The sequence below is a fragment of the Psammomys obesus genome, unplaced genomic scaffold, assembly GCF_907164565.1.
Source record: "Psammomys obesus unplaced genomic scaffold, mPsaObe1.curated_primary_1811, whole genome shotgun sequence".
Lineage (NCBI taxonomy): Eukaryota > Metazoa > Chordata > Mammalia > Rodentia > Muridae > Psammomys > Psammomys obesus.
In genome coordinates, this window is record NW_026585895.1 from 51,368,954 (window position 1) to 51,394,599 (window position 25,646).

Sequence of the window (25,646 nt, forward strand, 5' to 3'; positions counted from 1 at the left end):
ACACACACACACACACACACACACACACACACACACACACACACACACAATCGTGACATCTTGCCTCATTTCTCCTTACCACTGCATCAATCCTCTTTAACTAAACTGCAAAGAACAATGCAGATCCCAGACATTGTTACCAAAACCCCATTACCTATTTTAGCAAGATACAGTTGGTCCTCACAGCTGCCAATAATAACGACATGAGCAGGGCCTTGCACAGACACTGTCACTGCCTGACTTCAGACACCAGCCCACACAGCTGCCTTCACACACTGGTCTGCTTGTCATCTTTGCAACCTACACAGAACAAGCCCCACCTCTGATCCTGCTCAGCTGTCCCTCCCAGCTGCCCCCAACACCTCCTCCCTACAGGAAATATGTTTCCACCAAAATGAACTTTGTCTCCACGCTTGTCTGAAAAAGGTCAGGGCTCTTAACAAAGTTTTCTCTGCCCATGTGGAGGCCATAGACTCCACAACAGAACACACAGAGTGCACCTCAAGCTACTCAGTAGTGCTCCAATCAAGCTCTAACGGGACCCTCCTGCAGCTGCTGTGTGTGAAAACCTGTATGTGGAGATCTTCTTTTATGATCCCTGAGAGTTTTAGGCTCCTGAGAGTGTGTGTGTTGCTTATGTGGCCATAAGACTGTACCTCTCCATAAGAGGTCACCTTGCTGTGTATCCCAGATCCTTGTCACATCACAGCACACAGCAGGCACATACCACAAGTTTTCCCTAGGGGACACGGGTCAAAAATGCCACCTTGTCCTTCCAGATCTATACCTGTATCTCACAGTGCACTTGGCCATTGATTCCTGTGTTGCTTACAAGAGCGTTAGTACCTGCACCCTTGACTCCATGCACCATGCACCATGGCCTGAAAGCCTGTGTTTCCTAGAAAATGGAGGTGCTGTTCAGGTCTGGAATTTCCATTAATGCAGGAGAGCGGGCCGCTGCCCTCTCCCAGGACTTGAGCTCACCACACTCTCATGACAGACAGTCTATACAAATCACCAGGAATTGATATTCTCTTACCTGCATCTGAAAACAATCTCGTCCTTCAATCAGACTATAAGTTCTTCATAGTCAAGGGCACATAATTCTGTGCACTAATCAGACATGGGTGGGAAATCCATAAACACTTATAGTCAATTCATTAATCAGTATAACTGGCATTACAGCCACAGGGTACAATGGGAAACCTGAGTGTGAGCTATAGCCCAGAGTAAAGAAACCCTTTGGAGCTTTTCAGTCACAATGCAGAACACAGCAAGAGGAGCATGTTCTCCCTTCCAAGACAACTTTTGACAGTTTCTTCTAACTGCTACTTATACCCAAATATCTTGGAGGCAGCCATACAAAACAACAGACGCTTGCTACATTAAGTACAGCTGTGTTTCAAAAATGCAGGTGCCACCAGAGACCTAAGTCTGCACCTGTTGAGGGAGACATAGCCTTAGCCACCACCATTCAGAAGTGACATTTTACAGCAGAGCTGTTCCTTCCATATCCTCAGCAGGAACCCCATAGAGTCTGGGCAGAAGCCTGCTAATTGCATTGGCTGCTGTGGATTCAAAATGGACTAATTTCTAACAGTCAGAACAAGAAGCACACCTTTAAGCAGGTCCTCTATCATACCTCGGAAAGACGTGAGTGACAGGTGAGTCTTCGCTTGACTCTATAAATGATCTGTCCTTGCAGCAACTATCTCAAGGCATTACACATAACATATGAATCAATAATATTCAAACATTAAGACATGTTCTTTGAATAAAAATAAATGAAGGGGGATTTAATTTTTCTCTGAAGGTTCAGGAAGGCATGCATAGACTTTTCAGTGTTGTGGTGACTCATTAATTATAAGCCAAGACATTTACCCCAGCTATCTGTTAGGAGAGCTTTTATAAGTTCATATAGTGACCACTGTAATGATGTTACTTTCCATTGCATTATTTGGGAAAACTGTGTACTCTGTGTAGGCTGAGTAAATGCACATGCAGGGAGAAGAAAAAGCTTGACTCCAGTGTGCATGGAGGGGATACAACAGTCTTGCTACTGTCCATACAAGCAGGTGACTTTCTATACATTATGGATGTGGAAAGGATTCGGCACGCAGAAAAACTGGAACCCCAGGTTCAGCGTCATAGTCTATCCAGAAGCTGTGTAGTTTGGGCTATCCTTCATTTTCATCCACATGTGTGTGCAAACAGGGACTGAATTTCTGCAAAGGTCTAATGAACATTTCAGTCAACACTGTTTCTCTTTTGGTGCCTGCTCTGAAAAGGGAATGCACTATTGACACAAAAGAAAGCCACCAGAGCTGGACTCCACTGTGGGCCCCTCCTCACAGCTTTCTGCTGGAACCTGAGACACTAACTACCCACAAAACTCATTTGGGGACATACTGCTGCCACCAGATATAATAGTTGCCATGACATATGAATAGCATTCACTTAGTGACTGCCATCTGGGACATGATGTGAGCTATGTTTCCATTAGACAAAAGAAATGATTAAGATGAGTAATCTCCAAGAGGCTGGGGAACATGGCATGCAGATAAATGGGAACCCCAAGTTGAGACTCACAGTCTACCCAAAAGCTGTACAGTTTGGGTCAATCCTTCTTCATTTTCATCCACCACATATCCTAAGTCTTAAGAACAAGGGTTCTCTCTATTCCCAGGGTCTGACCTAAATCCACTGATAAACAGCACTTTCCTGAGTTGCTTTCCATAGAAAGTTTCTTTCTATGACAAACCCTGCCTGTCATGCTGAAAGATGGAGTCAAACAAAGCACAAACCCTAGCAGCTTGCTCTCATAGGAATGATGTCTGTGCTGCCAGGACATCATGAGGCAAAAATGAGGCACCATCCCTCAAGACACAGGATAGTCTTCAAATCAGAGCACTCTGTGGGATGCTGTGCCTCTGGGGGAAGAATACACAGGTCTTGGAGCCAAGGGGAACCAAAGAAAATGTCCTCTGTTCTCCGAAGAGACTTGGAGCATCCTTTTCCTGAAATTCCAACCTCTGTGATGATGAGGACTCTTGGCCCCTAAAAGGAAGAGCCATCTTGACCAGGGGAGGCAGGGAGAGTTTCACTGTATTATAGCTCGGCTGCCTTCTGGGTACTCTGCAATCCCAGTCTAACAATCAGTGGGAATACAGGGGTGTCATCATCTTGCCTCAACACTGACTCTGATAAGCAGGCAGTGGAATGAAGAGGAATGCAGGTGGCATCTAGGCCACCCATATGGTGTCCCTAGTAGATTCACTCATTGTGACGATAGGCACCTGGTCTTAGAGTGCCCTGGTGATGGTGGCTCAGGTATGGCAGGAATGAAGTTCTGATCCTCCCTGGGCCAGCACTACTGCTAAGGGTGAGCAGAACCCAGAATGATAGTTCGTCAGCTGACACTCAGCAGCTGAGCATCAGTGAGAGCAAGAGCATTCACTATTGGTGTTGGGAGTTTGTGCAAGCATGACACTTCTGGGAAGAGAGATGGTACCAGAATTGAGGCTGATAAAGGCCAGGGTTGGTGAGATTCAGCCATAGAGTCCCCTCCTAGGAAGCCCCTGTGGCCAGCTGTGAAGGCAAGTAGTCAAGAGCCTCCAGAGCCTGTCCTAGCGGCCTCACTACAGCGTAGCTCTCCTAGAGCCCCTGGACAGGCTGCCAGAGTGAGGCAGCATACAGAGGGGCACCTCCTGCTGAGAACCAGGCAGTGACGACTCCAGACAATTCCCAGGAGGCCAAGGTCCTACTGGATGCAGGCAAACTGTTCTCCCATGGCCTAGACCTGTTTCTCCCTTTCTTTCCTAGACACTGACCCCTAATAAACACACTACACCCCAGCATTCAGCTTTGCATAGCTAACAAGTGGGGCTGCTGGAATCCTCACACGGAGGTCTACATCTGGGGACTGCTGACAAAGTGTGAGCCCCAGTGTCAACACACGTGTAGCTGGGGAAAGTGACAGCAGCCTTCAGAATGACTCAGGTACTCTATGCAGCCACATTCATTCTTCCCTCTATAGCTGACTAGTTTTGGCCAGTGAGCTGCCATCTCATTCCTTGGACTCCAAGGCTATAAATCTAGACTCATTTGTAGCACAGAAGTATCTGTCCATCCTGGCTGATAAAGTACTGCCTCTGCCAACAGCAGTGTGCACTGGGCAAAGCTCCAGGGCCGCCAGGCACACTGAAGCATAAAGCTCTGCAACTGAGGGAGCCACGCCTTTCCACCTGCAACGAATCTAAAGCCATAGTCTTGAGGCTGGCTTCACAACAGGCCTCCAGCAAGTGGGGGGACATGACCTCTAGGAACAGCAAATAAGAGCAGAGGACGGGGTCAGAGACCATGCAAAATCATGGGGAAAGACAGGTGTAAATGTGCTCTAGAACCTGAATTTGTCTGCCTTTCCTACACCATCGTACCCTAGAAGAGAAGGGGTGGAGTGAAGGATCAGCAGGGCTACTCTGATAAAACCTCAGGAACTCAGAGTTTCCCTAACACAGGATGAAGCAGAAGAGATGCCCCTTGGCTCTTACAGTCTGGGTTTCATGGTGCCCCAAATATGCTTCCTCAACAAAACAGAAGTTCCTTTGGGGTGAGGACAGTTCCGCATAGTATCTACATGTCTGCTGAACAAACTGCATTGAATTAATTGGCCATAGGGGACCTCTAAATTCTAAGTGTTCCTTTGTTTTGTTTTGTTTTGTTTTTTAAAATCTGCCAAAGAACTGTGAGAGAGAGAGAGAGAGAGAGATAGAGAGTGTGTGTGTAAGAGGGAGAGCTCATCCAGCCCACATGTGATGTTGAAAGTCAGGTCTATGGAGAGCCTTATGGGGGTGGGGGGTAAGGTCCATTTTAAACAACAAAAGAGGTTTGGAGGAGGGAGAAAATGTAACTGACAGCTTCAGTTTACTTAATGTATTATCTAATTTCATTGCTAGATTCTTTTTACAGCATGCCCAAGTCTAAGCCCCCTTCCCCACTCCAAATCAACTTCTATTCTGTTATGTCCTGAATGGAGAGAGGAGCTTTATAGAGCCACCATGTCTGGAAATTATGCTCACAGTATGGCTAAGAATGAAGTAAACGTTACTGTATAGCCGTGAATTACAGGGCCATGTTCTTCAGAGCAGAGTGATGCCCTGCGATTCTCTCTGATGACAAGAGTCCTCAGATCTACACACCACATGGGGAGCTGGAAAAACTGCCATAAAGAGAGTCCTAGAGCAAGAGTTACAGCCAGAGCACCAGAACACACTGGGATAGAGACCCAGGGACATGCATGTCACTTTAGGAGTCTCTCTGCAGACTGGGCACAAAGGGAACCCTGGGAAAACCCTGTCCTGTGACTGTGTACTCTCCATAGTTCAAGAGTAAGCTGTTTTTAATTTGATCTGAGAACCAAGTCTTGTTACAGAAGGTTAAGGCTGAGGTCACTGGGTGAAAGATGACAAGATGAGCAGGAAAAGTATCGCTTAGCTGGCCTTCCTCTGGATTCTAGGGATGTTTACTCATCCCTACTGCTTATTCAGCTGAGAACATGCAGGCAAAGGCCCATGTATAAGACCCTGCACACTTTGGTTTCTGAAATTCCCAAGGCAGCTGCTAAGGGGGATGCCGAGCGCACAGTAGGCATTCAGCAAACAACCATAGATCTGCAATCAATAGTGCTTACGATAGCCCCATGTTAAGGCCTCAAAGGACATGCTGAGCTGCCTTTTGACTGACCCTAACAGAGGGCCTGACTCCTGCCTGCACGTCACTATAGAGGATACCTGGGTGTTTGGTCCGAGTTGCCAGTCATCAGGGCAATGCCTGCAAGAGCCACAAGGAGACCCCACTGCACACCTACCCACGTCAGCTGCTGACACAGGTAAGGGTGTGGAGCACCTGGACTCCAAAACCCCGCTGCTGGGGCGTGAAGCAGTACAACTTCTTTTGAAAAACAGTTCATCACTTTCCTAAAAAGTTAAACATACACCTACAATGTGACCAAGACCTGTCATGTTATACTTACATGCATGTAAACTGTCACACCATACTTACATGCATATACTTATATATACTTGCGTATATTTATACAGAAAAAACTGAAGCACATGTCCACACAAAGACTGGTACATGAAGGGTCAGAATAGCTTTATTCCCAGCAGCCAAGCAACCCAAATGTCATCAAGACACAGGGACAAATCGTGGACTACTCAGGGGAACACTATACAGCAACAAAAAGAGATGATGCAAAAAATACAACAATAAGGCTAAATCTCAATGGGCATGCCAAGCACTAAAGACAGATTTTAAAAAGAGGGTGTGGGTTATATGACTTCATCCACATAAAGTTCTAGAAAATACAAACTAATCTACAGGAAGAACGACAAAGGGGAATGGAACAATATCTGAGTTGGGAAATAATGTTCATTTTCTTGGTTATTGCAGAGTGGTACACACGTTTATACGTTATTTCACAATTTAAATACATTTGATTTATCATAAAATACAGCTATTAAATAATGGCTGTAAAGAAAAAAGAATGCACATCAGATCTAAAATAAACTAAATTGTCACATGTACACAAACACAAACATAAAATTTTTAAAAATCTATTTGTATACTCATGATTTCAGAATCATGTTAATTCTCAAGTAACCATTACACAGACTAACCACATTATATAAAATGGCATAGTGAAGAATGAAACTGGAACCTGCAGCCTTTCTGTAGTCACAGGCTAAGAGGAATGAAGGTGACCGTGTGGACGCTGGCCATGTCTTGGAAGTAGACCACATGGTGACGTGAGGCTCCATGTTCTCTCCTCAGTTGAACCCCAGCAGGCCCCATCATTTCCACAGTGAGTTCTGCAAGCTTGCCTCACAGCGCCCCTCTCTCTGAACACAGGCTCTGACAGTTTTTCCAGATGTACTACCCCTGGAGAACTCCTTATATCTCAGAGGAGGCAGTGCTCTGAATCTCAGGTACCAGCAGGAATCTTCCTAGCGCTGTTAACGCCAGGATCCTGGGTCTCTCTCCCAGTGTCCCATGTGGTTCCAATGCACAGCTGTGGTTATCTCTGGCTAGCTGGGCTCCTTTACTTTGGAGCCTGTTCTGTACTAACCCAGCTGTTTGAGTGCCCAGGGTGAATGGTCCCTGCCCACTCCCCCTGTGTCTACATTCAACAGCACATTTCCACTACCTTCACCATGCTCCAGATTGAAGGAAAATGTCCAATTCTTTCCACACTAGACCCAACTGGAGAGATTTATGTCACAGCAAGCCAGAAGTCAATATGACAGGGGCAGCAAACAGTGTGCCTGGGTTTTCACTGCTGTGTGTCCATCTACTGGCAATGAGTGCTGGGCTAACTGGCATTCTAACACCAGAGTCCATTCTGCCCCAAGTCTCCCCAGCTTGGGGGGACAAAGGCACTCCCTCCTCAGTCACTGTGCCTATGGTTATGCTATGCAGAGACTCTGGTGACTGCAGCCTATAGCTTACTAATGGCCAGTGTGGCAGGCACAGAGAAACATACCAGATCACAGGAATTACTTCCCAGCCCAGGCAGAACAAAAGCATTTCAAAGAGTCTCACTTGTACCCAGCTTTAGCTGGGAACCCTACAGTGTGACAAGCTAACAATCCTAGGCTCCAGCTATTTGTTATGCAAAGGAATTAAACGATTACCCTTTGCTTTCAATTACTTTATCATGTCTGCTGTTTGGAAGACTGTACTAAGCAAAATTCAACATACAATGAAGCCATAGCTTTGTTTACTGTGATTCAAACTTGATGCAATGCTTTAAAATAAATGCTTTTAGATATTTAAAAAAAGAAGAAACAGCGCCTATCTGATGAGCCTTGAGGAACCCCCATTCTTTTCTTCCTTTGCCCTGTAATGGCCAGTGATGTAATAGCCACAGCAGACAGCTGTCTTCCTGGATAAAATCACCTTGTAAAGGAGAAATGCAATTAGAGGGCACAATGAAATATCATTTAAAACTGATTCTGCAGGCTGCCATGCCCCGCTCAGGGTTCAATGGCTAGGTTCTTTATTACCGTTTTCTAGTCTCTGCAACTGCTCCCCAACTGTATTTACAGAAGACATTCAGTTCTCACTTCTCTCTGTGTCACATGTAGTCTGAGACAGGAACAGGACAGGGTACTGTGAGCAGGGCCAGGACCAGAGCTAGTCACTGAGGGCTGCAGGTACCCATGCTGCCCAGAGCTGGGCACTAAAGACTACAGGTATCTGTGAGGTCAATGGGGCAGCAGGCTGTGACAGAGCTGTCACCATAACTCTGGTGGTCTCCCTTGTCATCTCTCACTTGGTTTTTGCATTCCCCTGGGGACACATTTTATCATAAAGGTTTCAGATCCAGTGTTCCCCATCATGTGTGGCTTTGCTGCCTGCTGCTTGATATACCAGCCTGAAACCTCTGCAGATAAACCATGTGGCACCCAGAACTTGCATTCCAAGGACCCTTATTCGACTCATGCCAGCAGCCTGGGCTTGTCAAAGAGAAGCTGCAAAGGGCTCCCAGTAAGTGAAAAAGCAGTTTCCAACTTGATTAAGAAAATAAATAAATAAAATAAAAAATGCCGAGGTTCCTAAGATCTGTGGCAACAAGGACCTTCTGTCTGTGAAACGGGGAAGAAAACACACTGCTCTCCTGCTGTGGGGAACATGTGGAATAGGCTTCATCACCTGTGGGCTCATATGGAAAACACACTTGTATGCATGAGATTCAGTACTCATAGTTTCATTATCTGTGAACATGTTCTGCAGATAAGGGGCGTGGACATACATATAAGCGCAGGCAGGGGCATAGTAAGCCTGACCGCCCAGCGCCAGCATACACAGCAAGACAGGCTCAGGACCCCACTCCAACAGTAGCAGGGTGCTGACCACAGCACTTGGCAACAGGATGCTGGTGTATTTAAAGTAAACGCTGCCCATTCGTCACTCTGCCTGAGGTTTGTGAGCACCTCAAGATGTGCATGCCTTGAGAAGAAGCATTACTTTCTCCCTCTGTTTACAAGTCCTTTCTTCACCATGATTGGCCTGGCCATCTAAACACCAAACCTGATCTGAGTGAAAAGGATACCTGGGAAGTGGGAGGCTGGGGTGGAGATCAAAGGTCCAGACAGAGGCCAGATCAGAATGGGGTTAGGGACATCAGGTGTCCTGCCACAGGCAGTTCCTGTGGGGGGGGGGGGGGCAGGGGGGCAGGGACAAACTCCCCCTGACTGAAAAACCAGGAGCAAAGTTCTGCCATATATCTCAAGCACTACAGTCCAGACAAGCTACAGATTTTGGTCTGTGGCTATTAGTTGAACGAAACACAGTTCTCTCAAGGGAAGAGAAGTGGCTTTTACAACATATATGCTAATGAATCGCAACGATATAGAGCATTTAAAACAAAATGTCCCTATATTTATTCTCCACGGACAGATTTTTGCATTAATATTTATGAGGGATTCCTCGTTTATTTCTCCCAGAGACTTTTCTCCTGCCCAAAGAGAGGGGATAAAAGATAAGTAACATGAACCAATTATCTTTTAAACAGCTACAAAGGACTAGCTTATTCATCTGCAACCTGCCACTTGATTCATCTCCCTAATATACCACTTTCCACATACTGGGCTCTGCTCACCAGCCCCAGGGACTCGCTCTTCCACAGTGTGCTAAGGTTGGCTTTTCAGGCCTGTCCTCTGTGAAAGTCTCCAAGCTCAATCTCTGCACCTTCCCCCACCACTCCCTCTGTCTGCCTAAACGGCACTTGGTTTCAAGCCACTTAAACTTCCTGAAGGAGGAATGAGGGAGCACTCTTTTCTCTATAGGAACCACATCACACTTGTCCTTCCTCCTCTTTGGTGACAGACTCAAAGACCATTTCTTCCTCTACCTGCCAATCACCTGAGGACATAAGCATAACAACGATTATGGGCTTGTCTCTCCTCAAATAGAGACTCTACACAGCAGTGAGGAGACAGAGGCAGAAGAAAGTCTACTCCACACCCTTGGCCTCAAATACTTTCCAAGTCTACTTCAAAACAAGCAGGTGCAAACAGAGGCAAAACCAGGAAATGGAGAGGTGTGTGGGCCAGTGAGCAAGGCTGGGTGGGAAAAGGCTCTGGCTCACACTGGGCCCTGGGAAGCTGAGTGTTTCGACTGGCCTCTAGAAGTTGTGGAGACCAGAACCCAGCTTTGTAGGAGAGTCCTCTCTATCCTTGGGTTGAGGTGGCCCTTCAGCCACAGTTACAGACATAGCCGGCTATGGCGGAGTTGCTATCAATAGCTTCACTGTTACTTGCAAACTGGCTAAAAAGGAATAGACAAAAAGTTAGTGGGTCCCCAGGAGAAGGTGGCAGGGCTGGCGATTCCTGTGAAGGCAACCACAGCTGTCTCAGCACCACTCTGTCCACTCAAGACATAGACAGATGTAAGCAGTGGGCTTTTCTTACGCAGGTGCTGGAGAGCTGAATGCAGTTTCTCATGCTTTCGCAGCAGCCCTTTGTCTTCTTGGCATCTCCCCACAGAAATTGTTTCTGAGGGAGACTGGCACTCCTAGCCAGTCTTGGGGAAGAGCAGAAGTCCTGAGTCAGAAGCTCAGACGTGTCGGGTGTTAATAACTGAGCCTCAGCAGCAACAGTTATTGGAAACTGATCTCCTCCTTATTAATATGGTCCCGCAATGGAGAGAAAAGATCTCTCCATGTTCTAGAATGCAAACAATATTTTAATCTTTAATTATATTCTCAATTTCAGCTCTTCTGGAGAACTGCAGCCACCTAGGCCTAGGATTATTTCTTTATTACACAGCCTCTCTGTGGTATTTAATGAATATTGTTACTTAATGCTAGCCAATGGGGAAAAGAAGGACTTAGTAAATTTCTACCTAAGTTTTAAAGACTTTTCCCCAAATTCGGCAAACTTTCATATGCATGCTTCCCTCCTCTGTGGGACACCAGTCCAGGCCAAACACTTGCTCTGTTGTAGCCCTAGCTCAGGCTGAGCCTACTGTGTACTGTGAGAAGCCTTCAGCAGAGGAACTGAGCCAATGGCTACTGGCTGTGGCTAGGCTCAGATCAAACAGAACTCAGCTCCACATAACCACATTCTGCCCTCACCAAAATAGTCTCAATAGTGAGGAAAAAAAAAAAAAAAATCCCAAGACACCACCACCATGACCTTAAGGATGCAAGCTCATGGTCACCACAGACATGACTTTCCATGTTTGTGGAAAGAGCTGCAAAACACAGGACTTCATACTTGACAGGGGGAATAAAAAAATGGAAAACAAAACAAAACCTTTTTTAAAAAAGGTCTTAAAATCAACAGAAGAGAGAAAGTAACAAGAGGCAGCAAGCCACAGGACAGCCTCCCACACAAGCACTGCCTCGCTGGTGACAACACACTGGTGGCCCCAGAAGCTCTGACCCATTCATCATTCTCACCCAGGACAGACCGCCTTGCTCCCATGACCCCTGGTGTTTCCACACTAAACAAAAGACAACATGGGACTTCTGAGGACAGAGCAAACACGTGGGACTGTGAGTGGGTGATCTTGGGAGCCAGGAGCACGTATGGTGGTAGCAGGAAACATGCGTCATTTGACTCAACTCCCACGGCAAACTCAGTGGCACAGAGAAGGCAGTCTGCGCTTAAGTACAGGGTTGAGTACAGTGGCCTCTGCCTGGAGCTGATGGCACTTTCTTCCAGCAACTGCATCACAAGTTTGCCTACTCAGACACATGCAGTGTGAGGACAGACCTCCCTTGAAGGTCTCAGACAATCCTGAAACACACAACATGTTGAGGAAGGGTCACTAGAAGGCTCAAAGGACATCAAAGAACAGCAGTCAACATCAAAATGGGATGAGACACTGATACACACAATGTGAGCGAATCTCAAAAGCTACACACTGAGTAAATGGGAAACAGACACCACGTTCTATACTCCATTTGTGTGATGTTCTAGTGATAGCAACTAGAGGAAACAGCAGAGACCACACAGGGGCCGCAGAGAAATGTAAAGACAAGTCATGGACTCTGAGAGCTTGGCTATGTGTGTGTATGTGAGAGAGACAGAGACAGAGACAGAGTGATAGATATGTGGAAAGCATGGTTCGAAGATAGGGTTCCTACAGGTGATGGTTTTGAACAAGTATGCATTGTTTACTAACAGGATCAAGCCGAGGGAAAGGAAAAGGAAACATGAAGAAAAGGAAGACCAATGGGGAACTAAGGCAGGAACAGTGGAGAATGACTTGTTCCTCTCCAAGGAAGGTCCTAAAGGAATGGCACTCTGATTCAGCAGGCGGGATCTTTGCACACAAGAAAATTTGAAAGATGCTGGTAGCCCTGCCTGCAGGGGATAGTAGTAGTATTTTCAAAAAGAACCTTTCAGAAAAACTAGTTTTCCTTCAAACTGGAATGAGGACGAGGCATGCTGAGTTAAAGCAGAAATGACTCTTTCATCTCTGGCCACTGAAAGCCAGCTCATCATTAGCTGTCGAGGCCATAGTGTTGTGGACCCTTCAGCCTGACTACATGGATCCAAACTAGCATCCCCTGCTAAAAGAGAAGTATACCCAAACCTGCTACTGGGAGAGAGCACAACATAGCCATATCTGACAGACATGACTCTCAGATCAATCAAATAAGACAGACATTCTAGACAATAACATCAACCCAAAGGGGGGCATGGAGGTCAAAGGTCCAGCAACCAGGAGACAGCCTTTTTCAAGAGGAACAGCACCCCTTCTGCCAGAGGCATCACTGGGGGGGGGGGGAGCACTCAGCACAGCCGGAGACAGGGAGCTCAGTGATGCACTATGAACACACTCCATTTTTACCTCTTTACAAGCTTCTTGAGGAGAGAGGTTATGGGGGAAGCAAGTCTTTAATCTCATCCTGTGGAACACAGGAGCAAGCAAGTCTGCAGGTGACTACTGTTCAAGCCACTGCATCTGAAACACACTTCTACAACAGTCCCATGTTCCTGTTTATGGTCACTGTACAGCTCAACAGGGCCAGCACAGACAGTGAAACAGGAAGCAACCTCGGGAAGCCCCTGGCTGCTTTCTTCACTGGTTAAAGCCTATTCTAGCCTTAGGAACCTGAATGTCTGGCAAAGCTGGTAGGAGGGAAACCTGGTGAAACTTCATGGGGTCCGTAAGTGGATCTTCCCCAGCACCTGACACAGAGACTCTCTCACTCAGGGACATGTCTACAAACACCAATCCTCTCGTAACAGAGCACCAAGAAAAATCAAAGTCCAGTTCCACAAAAGTCCAGCCTGGGGAACCACTGAGTTTAATGGCTTCAGAGTATGGGTATTCCCAAAGCAGGCTTGCCACAGGAAGGTCTCATCATCCCAGTCAGGATGATGACTTCCCTAAGACAAGAGCGGGATCCCTACTTCAGTCAACTTCCATCCAGTATATTCAAGCACCTCCCCTTACAACGAGAGCAAATGCAGTTAGGGCAGACTTACATGTAAATGGCCAGAAGGCGAGCACCTCCAGAACCTCAGGTCAGCGACCCCACCCCTTTCTTCTATGAGGGAATGTCAACAGCTAACAGGCCTGGTCTTGAGAGTCTCTTGCAAGATGATGAAAGTAATGGCTACTATGCTCTGAAGCCAGCACTCTGCAAGAGCAAACAGGACCTGGCACACACTCTTAGGATGCCCTGTGACTCACTGTTCCGTCTCTAATCTCCCGAAGGCAAAAGCACATGTCAGTCTTCTCTGAAGCTTCTGCTGATGCACAGACTGGCACTTAGTGGGCCTGAGTAAATGGACCTGACAGGGGCCTGCTCTTAGCTATCCTTCCCTGCAGTGGCTTTCTATTAGCAACTCAGTGCTTTTAAATCACGTCTGCATGTTCCCTGCCCCTTTTTCTTTCACAAGGGACAGTTCATGCCCTCCTGTTGAATGCCATTCAGACTCAGTGACTAATTTCTAACGGACAAAATGGTGGACAAGAGATACTCTGAGGCTAAGTCAGAAGAGGATCACTTCATCTTGGCTTAGCCTCTTAGACAGCTGTTTTTTGAGAAGCCAGTGCCATAACTGAGGACACTCAAGAAGCTTGTGGCGCAGGAAAGAAGCACAATCTCTTGTCATCAACCAAACCCTGCTTACCTGCTGCTGGGCTCTCATGGGGAGTTCTAAAGAGACACCGGGCAGGGCCATAGTCAGAGAGCTCAGCTGGGGTCACTGAGTGGCAGTGAACAGTTCCTGACCTCAGCTGAGCCCTTGATGACTATGGCCCTAGCCAATGTCTCAGTAGAACACACTGAGAGCCTGAGTCTGACCTGGGCAGGCAAGCCACCTGCTTGAGGAACCCTGACCCAAGATGACAGGACAGAGAATGCCTCTTATTGCTACCACAACATCCAGGGACGATTTATCTGGCAGCAGTAGTTAATACTAAATTTGAGGGTGAGGGGGTAAGGGAAAGGGACAGGTAATTAATATACCAACCTGGTGAATCTGAATGCTTCATAGTGGGCTAAGGGATTTCCTTAATGACAAAAGTAAATGACAGTAATCATGTTTATAATAAAATGTTATCATCAGGACTCTGCTGTAGGATGGCACAACCACTGACTATTAACACACTATCAGCACACATGTCTGAGTGCTTCCACGACCACATCCTGCTGCTTCTCATCAGCTACCTACACAATGTTCTAGTGCAGGGAAGAGGACAATCTCTCAATTTAATCCTTTTTGGAAAGTTTTGTTTACAAAATAATTGTGTGTATGTATGTGTGTACTGAAAAAAAAAATCTACCAAACCTTAAAAGGGTTTTCCTATACAAAACGAATAAAGTGTAATTAATAAAGAATTAAAAAAAAAAAAAGGTTTTCCTTGGGATGGCATGATGTATTTGTTACCTCTGGTTTTTCTTTACATGTGCATCATACATCTATTACTTGTGGTTGGTATCTCTTTTGTTTTTGTTTTTTTTTAATTTTTAAAAAACGTTCTTAATTGTAGTAGGCTGTATCCTAGTCCTAGCCAACATCAAACAGAATGAAGGCCTGTGTGGAAGTCTGGATATAGATCCTGCCTATGAGGCAGTAGGTCTATGAAGGGATTCCAGCAGACTGAGAGCCCGAGAGCTCAAAGATGTGAAAGAGGAGCAGTCAATCTCTGCAGGAAATGGCTCTAGCAGACAGGAAATCATTCCACTGCTGTATTTCTTAGGGTGCCGTAACCATTTCTCACTTTGAAACCAAGTCTTGTGAGTGATCTATTATAAATGTATGATGACAGTTGTGAATACTCCTCTCTCTTTCCCTCTGGCATCAGAACAGTGTCTGTTGATTGCCTCGGTGCTTAAAATATCTTCTAAGTGTCCTTATAATAGCATGTCACCTGTAAACAGGTTTCAAGCCAATGCAAATTAACAAATGGTGAACAGATGGACTAAGAACTGACTTTTGTCAGGAGAGAGTTAGCAACAAACACTTTTTGGCTTCGGGCTTATGGGACCATTAGAAAGTCTTTTACTTCTTGCCAAACATCTTGCCTCAGTAGACAATCCATGCAGGGAAAATGACAGGTTACAAGGACCATCAGACTTCGGGGAGCTGCGTGCTGAGATATGCAGTCACCAAGTCAATACGATGCGATGCAACAACAGAGCAGCACTCCGGGAGAAGCTTTTTGCTTCTCAAGTCAGCTTCTTCTCAAAGAACACAGCACATGTACATGCATGCGGCATGCAAAAGCAGCGGGGGGAGTGCTGCTTGCTTCTGTTCAGCTTGTCTGGAAGGTGCAGACTGTGAGGGGGTCCACAGGACATGGAGACAGCTGTAGACAGTGTCTGCTGCAGGAGAATGCCCCAGTGACCCTACCCAGCCATTCTCTTTCCTCAAGTCTACGCCGTAAGCCGTCGCCAGTGAGTCCTTGTTTGACCACTTATTTAAGCAGGCCCCGCTATTGCTATCTATTATTTTCCCAGCATTAATTATAACTGAAAACTACGGTATTGGGGACCATCTTGCTTGTAATTACATCCTCAAGACCTGGAGTCTTGCCCAGCACACAGTACACACAGTAAGCATTTGCTAACCAGACAAAATCAGTGAGCCCTTGAGTAGAGGTGAACATGGATATCTTATATGCAAACTTTCTTTTGAGCAGCCAATGTAAAGATGCTGCTTGAAGCTGAGGCCAGGAGCAAAGGAGAGGACAGAGAAAAGAATGACGTGGTAGGGAATGTCTGAGGCCCACACATAGTCTCTAGGAGCGTGACCCCTCTGAGGAGTGTACATGCTAGGAGAGACCCTACCAGCAAGGCCTCTCAGCACACAGCTAGCCAGCCAAGTGGGTGAACCAATTGAGGTAATAAATATACGGAGCAGGGAGAAAAAAAAGCATTTGTGATCCCTGTTTTTATAGTGCTCTAGAAAAATAGCTTAGTGAAAAAGCACAGTCTTAGCATATACAAGGCTTTGGGTTCACACACACACACCGTGCATACACTTGTGTCCATGTGTGTGCACACATACACTCAGAACTAGCACAAATGACAGCATATTATTTTACTTATATAGAGTTCAGGATCTGGCAAAACTGTGGTTTTGCTCTTGGAGGTTTTGTTTTGAGACAAGATCTTACTGTATAGCCCAAGGTGGCCTTAAACAGAGATCCTCCTGCTGCAGCCTCCCACATGCTGGGACTCACAGGCACAAGCCACTACACCAGGCTAAAATTAACTATTAAAAAAAAATGGGAACAATACTCAACATAGGATTAAAGGCAGTTTGGGTGCCAACTGGGAGGCTGGGGACTCTCCTAGCATTTTAGAATTGGTAGCTACAGGGAGGTACACAGGAAAGGAGAAGCACCACGCGGTCTGCTGTGCCTGTTATCCCTGTTAGTGAAAAACCAAGAGCACGTGGGTTACTAGGTGACGGCAGCAGCCAGCCTAGCTCTTCTCTACCCAGCTTAAGCATGTCCTCTAGGCTTGTGCTTACCAGAATATACATAGCTCTACTGGTGTCCTGCCAGCTTCAGAACTGAGCTGAGGAAACAGTAAGATATGAGGAACCTAAAACTCCCAGCTGGAAAGTCCTACACCAGACACATACACTAGAAACCATGTCACAGCTGCTCCAAAACAAACTTAAGGTAAGTTCCACTTTCTAGTCCTGCTAGAGTCCTTTTAAAAAGGACACTATTTGGAAGGAAAACAATCTTTCCTACCAACTCCAAAAGCACAAAGCAAAGTTCATCCAGCTGGAAAGCCCTCCGCAAATCCTTCACTCACTGAGGTGGGAGAACCAGAGTGGTGGGCTGAGCCTTCGGTCTCCGCTTGGCAGACACACCCATCTGATTTGCAGAGCGCTTCAAGGACTGTTGGTTCAAAAGGCCAGATGCTAGACCTGCATGGTACTGCAGCTGCAGAGACAAGAGGGAAGAAAACATTGCATGAGCTCAGGACAGCAGGCGTTAAATTATCAATCCCAGGCCATTCTGTCACCTCACACGTTTTAAGTTATTTCAAATACTGCTGCTAACATTCTGCTGCAGGAAATTTATTCCTAAGGTGATAATTAAATGAAAAGAAAAAGCAGCAAAGTTGTTTTTCATGACAGTAACGCACCAATGAAAACTGGACACAGTCGATAGTGGTTACAAGTTAAAGGGCTTCGAAGCATCACCGCACTGATTGAGAAACAAAGCAAGATGCACTGTGAGCCAAGAGACACACACAGGTGCTGCTATGCGATGTGCACTTCTGAATACTACCAGAACTCTGGAGGTGTGGCGGTAGAAGCTCACCCAGATTTTTCAAGGGGTAGTCTGAAAGCCTGGGTCATGTTGCGAAGAGGATCTGGACAGTTTTTGCCATGGAATTCTTGCTTGTAATGAAAACTACAAAACTGATCCTGGACTGTGTAAGCCAGGACCTTAACTTGGTAGCCACACAGGCTAAGCACATGAGCTCTATGTCATTTTTCCCATTGGTGACGTAACTAGTGTCATGATAAGAGCCAGCTCAGGACACAATCTGACAACAACCTATACAAACAGACCCAGGCTCTGGAGGGAACAGCAGAGATAGTAATTTCATTTCTACTCACATACCACTGAACAGTGCAATGGAGAGGAAGCTACATACATGATGTGGGCTCAGGGCCAGCACCCTTCGCTTTATTCCTGGACAAACTGCTGAGCTTTCCGGATGCTTCACACAGAGCATTTTACTCCCTGTGGTATCTTTTGTGGAGAAGAGAAGTGGCACTGCCTAGCTCTAACCCAGACAACTTTGTGTAGAAAGCCACCCACTAACTTTTAGCCTGTGTAGAGTGGAATGCAGACATTTTAAATGTACCACTGAATGGATTTAGACCAGTTGTTCTCAACCTGGGGTTGCAATCTCTTTGGAAGTGAAATGAGCCTTTCACAGGGGTTGCTTAAGACCATCAGAAAACACAGATATTTAAATTATGACGCATAACAGTACAGTATTATATTTATGAAGTAGCAAGTGAGATAATTTTATGGTTGGGGGTCACTACAACATGAGGAACTATATCTACAGGTCTCAGTGCTAGGAAGGTGGAAAACTACCGGTTCAAACAACAGCATGGAAAATTTCCCAACACTGCAGAAAGATCCCTGGTGCCACAGACAGAGCCCCAAATTTCTGCCAACCCAACATCTGGATTGAAAACATAGTTCCCCAGTCTCACACACTGCCAAATGAAGCGCAGCACGGTGACATGTGACAATAGCCTCCCTCTGCTTTTGTAGTTTAGATCCTAAGAATTGCCATCAATCTCTCTACAATAAAATTAGCCTTGACAGGTATCCCAATCCTGAACAGACATAAACAAAACACTCAAACATGTAAATGCTCAGCTAAAAATTTAGACTAAGCCCATTTTTAACATCTGACACACTTCTTCCCCTCCTTTCAAATGAAGCAAGGTCTTCAGAATACATATTTAGAATTAACTAAATATACAAATGGTAACTCATTCTGAATCAATTTCTTCCCAATTGCTTTTCCAAGGCATGGATTTTCTTTGCCGAGTCAGCTGCATTGCAACTTGCGGTAATGAAATGGTGACCACCATATATAAAGGACTGGGTCTGGATGCAAAGGGCAATAAAGCTCTGAAAAACAAACGGCCTCACCTAAGGCCACTGGGCTGCACACAGAGAAAAAGCAAAACCGATTAAAATGATCTGCTCCTTGAAAGTGGCTATAAATGAGAAGCTGGCTACCCCGTGACCCAGTAAGGCAGAAATGGCTGTGTTTGGAGCATCCATGCTGCTTCCTAAAAGATGCTTGATTTACCTGGTGGATCTGCTGGGGAGCCCACAGCCACCCCATTACAGAACAAAGATGAAGACAGATGGCCTTCATAATAAAACAGGAGTTCTTTGCAGGGTAGAGAGGGGTAGGCTTTGGCTCTAACAACTCATCTTAGACCAGTGAATTTTGCTCAGATTTGGTTTTCTCCTACAGATTCCTTAAATGGGAAATCAATGGGAGCAAGGGACAGCACAAGTTTGAAAGACAATGTTTCAAAATGTCAGCGGCTTGGGCTTCGATCTTCCCCACCAGAATCTGCAGTCAGAGCAATAAGCACAGGCCTTTCTGGAATGAAGGGAGAGACAGCTTGGCAAGGCCCCTCCTGGCCCAAGGAACCCTCTCTACCTTTGGCTCTCCATCTTCTTTGTCCATGCAAGCTCAGCCCATCCAGCCCTGCTGACTCTTTTCAAGGCAGAGTCCTGCTAACTATGCAGAGTGGCAAGGTGATTCTGTCCACCTGGCATAATTTGGACCATTTGCTTGAACAAACAAAAACCAAAACAGCAGAGCTGCATGACTGCTGTCTGTCTTTTGTAGGTCCTACAAAACCTCCCCATCCGGTGGCTCTCAGCATGCAGGGCAGCTCCACAGCCCATGTAGGGTAGAACTTTCTTTCCTTCTTCCAAAACAAAACCTGCCCTTGCAAGCTGACTCATAATGATTAAGTGACATTTGTTAATCATATATAAGATCCCAGTTTCCAGGAACATGGCTCCAACTGTCAAGATCTATAAGGGGATCTTGTTATTAACTTGTTATCTTGTTATTAACTGAACCACCTTTATAATGGGCAAAAAGGTCAAAGTTAATAAAACTGACAGGTAGCTCCTGTCCAACTGGATTTATACATTATTTAAGCACCAAACATTTCATTCCATGGAACACTGTTTAGATCTGAAAAGACTCTTGGAAAATGTCCACCCAGCCAATGGTTCTGAAGCAGAAGGGGGTTCAGAGGAAATCCACACACAACATTAGGAACATCTTATGCCTCAAAACTCTGCAATAAATTTTCAGCTATAGGTTCTGTAATATCTTTTATAAAAATATACTTCAATAAACAAACCCCTTTCTGAATGTCTATGGCATGGAAACAGAAAAGCCATTTGTCAAAGTTCTGATGTGACGTTTCCATGCAGAAGCATTTCTCCACTAACATGTGAGAGAGGCAAGAGATGAAACAGCCTGGCCCCATACCTTTCACATCCTCTACTGTGGATAAGAGAGCTTATGCTACATGTTGGGTCTTCCTTTACCATGAAGCTGCCAGCCCCACACACAGCAGCTTGGTCTGTCCTCTGGGGTCGAGGGTACTCCAGGACTCCACTGTGTGTTAATTTCAGCCTTCTACCTTCCATGAGTGGCCTAGGATTGTTCTATCAGCTCTCAACCTAAAGCCCTATCTAATAAGTTATATATGTTAGTCATCTCTATACCTGGGAAAATTTCAACAATTCACCATCACCCGAGGGAAGACCAATCAAAATTAGAGAAACTTTGATGGTAACTAGTTGTAAATAATGCTGAGACACACTGCCCATGGGAGATGCTCTAAGTACTGTCAGAAGGGGTCTATGAAACTGAGAACCTGCACAGCATCATCTCAAGAAACTGCTCCCAGGAAAGCCTGTGGCTGTCCGTCCTGTACCCCGCTCTAGAACACACCAAGCTCTGTAGAGGAGCTGGGAGGGTATACAACTCCAGCACACAGGTGATGAAGCAATACCACCTCTCCTAACATTCATAGAACACGTGATCTATGAGGAGACACAACATCCCCACCCCTGAAACTATGATCCCAGAGTCCAACCTGGAGAGCCAATGAGTTTACTGGGCTTACAGAGCTTAGGGAAGGGGTTACTTACAGCAGTGTATGTGACCATCAAGCAACCCTCACCCCAGCAGAGATAATGACAGACCCATAGCTATATGGTGGAGTCCCCTTTTCAGTTAACCTTCCATGCTGTATCTGCTCCCTAGATCATGAGGCCATGTGCAGTTAGGGCAGAACTACATACAGTGGGCTGAGATGTACAAGAGGGAAAAGCCAGAATCCCAGGGCAGGGTCCAGTGGCTCTCCCCACCCTCTTTCTACGAGACAAGGTCAGAAGCCACTTGAAGTAGTCACAGCAGCTCAGGTGAGATAAAAGGCTGTTACGCTCAGAGGACAGCACTCTGTGAGGCTTACCCAGTGATTTAACTTCTTCCTCTGGGTAGCCTAGGTCTCTCAGAATCTTCTTTAAAGACCCTAGACCACTGGGGTCAAAGTTCAGTTGGCTTGAGTATGCTCTGAACTACAAATATTAGTACATATTGAAAGAAAGCTGTATCAAAGAAAATGATGGAGGAAGGATTCAATGTCAAGTTTCTGGCCGAAATTTGAGTGTTTAGAAAACTCAATGAGCCTTCAGGTTAGTTCTCAGCTTGCTTGATGTCTTCCCTGCTGTTCTGTGGCTTCTACCTACTCCAAAATAAGAAAAAAAATGTTTTGCAATGGACCAAGAATGTGAAGGAGATTCCTTGGTCTGCTCAAGTTGAACACACTAATTAAGCCAGGGCCCCTGGGGTCCAAGGCCACAACATTTCTCCATATGCAACATCCTTCTATCCATGCCAGATGGCCGAGAGCCCACATTAAGAGAATATGACATTTAAAAAAAAAAAATCTGAAAACTTAAAGTCAGAACAATCAACTCTGATTTTATTTCCTTCTTAAGGATTCACCCGATCATTAACGGGGGAGGAAAGCTCTTGACCTGAAGTAGGGATTCATTCATTTCACAAATCATTTACCTGCACATTTCTAAGAAGACCAACAAATATGGGCAGTGCCAGTACCCAAACCCTACGAACAAAGAACAGACTAGGACTAAGCTCTCACAGTGTAGCTGGCCCAGACAAGAAGCCCTAAGGGACAGGAGGAAGAGACAGAAGGGCAGAAAGCCCCACAGTCTCCCTGCCTGTCATTCTAGACCTTCTCCAAGCATGTAACTGTTATCATCCTAGGATTTGGACTCAGGAAAGGCAGCCTTGTGCTGTTTCTTGGTGTGAGAGAACAGCGCTTACCCAGGAAACTTCTCTCAAAGGACCATGTATGCTGTAGGTGCTCCCATATTGCCAACATCCAGGACCACTCACTACACACAGGGGCACAGGGGCTGCTGGTACAACTGTCAGTGAGTGGACAAGCAGATGGGCCACTTACTGAGACTACTATGGCCTGGCCTGGCCCAGTCACCAATCTGGAGAACAAACACTGTTCTTTTTTTTTTTTTTAATATATTTTTTTGTATTTTTTTATTTTAATTTTCATTAATTACACTTTATTCACTTTGTATCCCCCGTAAACCACTCCCTCCTCCCCTGGCAGTCCTACTCTCCTTCCACGAATGCTCCTCCCCAAGTCTACGGATAGGGGAGGTCTTCCTTTCCTTACTTCTGATCCTAGTCTATCAGGTCTCATCAGGACTGGCTGCATTGTCTTCCTCTGTGGCCTGGTAAGGCTGCTCCCCCTCAGGGGAAGGTGATCAAAGAGCAGGCCAATCAGTTCATGTCAGAGACAGTCCCTGTTCCCATTATTATGGAACCCACTTGGAGAATGAACTGCCATGGGCTACATCTGTGCAGGGGTTCTAGGTTATCTCCATCAACAGTTGGAGATACTGATACTGATACTCGGTTGGAGTATCAGTCTCAGAAAAGAGCCCTATGCCCAGATTTTATGGTTCTGTTGCTCTCCTTGTGGAGCTCCTGTCCTCTCCAGGACTTACTATTTCCCACTTCTTTCATAAGATTCCCTGCACTTTGCCCAAAGGTTGGCCATAAGTCTCAGCATCTGCTTTGATACCAACCATGTTTGTAGCAGCTTTATTTGTAATAGCCAGAAGCTGGAAACAACCCAGATGCCCCTCAACTGAGGAATGCATACAGAAATTATGGTACATCTACACAATGGAATATTACTCAGCAATAAAAAAACAAGGAAATCATGAAATTTACAGGTAAATGGTGGGAACTGGAAAAGATCATCCTGAGTAAGATATCCCAGAATCAGAAAGACACATAGGGTATATACTTACTCATAAGTGGATATTAGACATATAATATAGGATAAACCTACTAAAATGTGTATACCTAAAGAAACTAGTCAAGAAAGAGGACTCTGGCTAAGATACTCAATCCTCATTCAGAAAGGCAAAGAGGATGGACAACAGAAGAAGGAGAAAACAGGGAAGCAGGACAAGAGCCTGCCACAGAGGGCCTCTGAAAGGCTCTACCTTGCAGGGTATCAAAGCAGATATTGAGACAAACACTGTTCTTACTGAAAACTTTGGGTTTCTTCTCTTGAGAAAGCAAGAGAGTCCATACCTTACTTCCACACACATCCCTGGCCCACAGCAGAGAACATATCAAAACCCAGAGCTGTGTTCTAAGCACATACTTTATAGATCCATGGCACACCCGAGTCAATTGACACCTTGCACAACTGGGATCCATGCCTGTAACATGGGTGGAAAGAGCTAATTTGAGATTTTCATACAGTCATATTTCCCTAAACCATTAAATTCCAACTGGAACTGAAAAACAGGACTACTTCATCACAGCTTTGAGTTGCAAAGACCTTTGGCCCTCATTACTGCAGTAGCTTAGTTTCCTGCTAATGAGATGCTGTGGAATCTCCGTGAAGCTCTGCTCCTTCTGAGTCCAATGCTGGGCAGTGAGCAGGGAAGCCTGCCTGGCATCATCTGCGCCAAGGAAAACAACTACAGAAAAATACCATAAATCTTAACTGTTCTGCTTGGATTTCAATCTAACTATCAGACAATGGCATCAGCAGAGGTCACCCTTTTATCTCATAGAATGCCTCTCAAACAGCCGATTATTTTTTTAACCATTGAGTTGAGCCTTTATAGGTAAATAATATTTTTACTTGGTCAAAACAGCATCAATAAACCATAAGAAGGAGGCCTCCAATTTACTTGCCTATTTGTTCTCCACTGGGCAGCTGGGACTCAGGCCCTCCAATTACTCTGAAAGCAGGCCCTGAAGCAGAGCTGTGCTTCCTGCTCAACTGTGGCACTGCACTGATGTGCTAACTGCCGTTTGGGTTTCTCTCTGACATACTAATGCACGGACCTGCTCTACTGGTGCTTCCTGGAGTTCACGCCTTTATTAATAGGCCGTTCTCCCCACCTGCTCCTGTTTACACCACAGCTGTATGCAAGCAACCACACTTCAAAATACCAATCAGTAAGAGGAGAAATCACTCACGTAACAACATTCGAGAACAAAACAAACTAAATGCAGCTAAAACTGAAGGTAGAGGAAGGAAGAAGGGAAGGGGGAGGGGAAAGGGAAGAAGGAAGGAAGGAAGGAAGGAAGGAAGGAAGGAAGGAAGGAAGGAAGGAAGGAAGGAAGGCCAAAAAAAAAAAAAAAAAAGAAGCTGAGCAGATCTCTTAAAAAAAAAAAAAAAAAAAAAAGACACGGGAGGTACAGCGGCATGTTTTGCTGTCTCCTAGGAGTCAACAAATGTCACACCAGGCTTTCATCCAGGTACCACACAAAGGTCACAAAAAGCTGCATGGTTAATGGGCTGATGTTTAGTCTGTGAAGACCATACTTCAGTACTTGGAAGTAATGACATGAGATGAGGAATGACCTCAGATGAGGTCACCAAAGTGAAACCCTATGAAAGAACTATTGCTTGGATGAGAATACATAGAGAAGGAGTCAGTGGCACACATGGGAGCCTGTCCTCACTGGGCACCCAATCTCTAGGGAACTTGATCTTGGTCTTCCCAGCCTCATTGCAAAACTTTCTCAAAACCTTTGTTGTCTAGGCCATTCACTGCATTATAGTTTATGACAGCAGCTTGAACTACAATGACACATTGCACTTAAGATGCAGCCAGGAAGTATAAATAGAACCAAAACGACAGTGCAGTATCAGGAGTATTGCACAAGTTTCTGAAGGGCAATGACAGAGTGAGATGGCACCCTCCTAAGAGAGGCATGGTGGGCTTTTTGACCATGGGCTTCTTGAAGGAAGAAGTCCATCGCGCTTTCCTCAGCAGCTGTGCTTACACTACAAAAACAGCTACCTGTTTACACCCGACACTTCTGCACCCACTAAAGCACACTGTGCGCTTCACCGTTCTTTGTTATTAACCTATGATAGATGCGCCTGGGGAGAAAGAAGCACCTAGAATTACCTCTGTGCCGACAGAATCACAAAGTACTGGTTTCTGATCAACAGTCTACAAACAAGGCTAGAATTATGCCCATGGTT

The 25,646-nt window shown here is 45.6% G+C and overlaps 1 protein-coding gene across 1 annotated transcript in view; it reads right to left on the minus strand.

Moving 5' to 3' along the window:
• Positions 1-25,646, minus strand: part of Med27 (mediator complex subunit 27) — a 169,262-nt gene that overhangs the window by 90,602 nt on the left and 53,014 nt on the right. Inside the window, exon 3 of the mRNA XM_055600641.1 lies at positions 17,300-17,430. Within this exon, the coding sequence (XP_055456616.1) occupies positions 17,300-17,430 (131 nt within the window). The remainder of the gene's footprint in view (positions 1-17,299; positions 17,431-25,646) is intronic.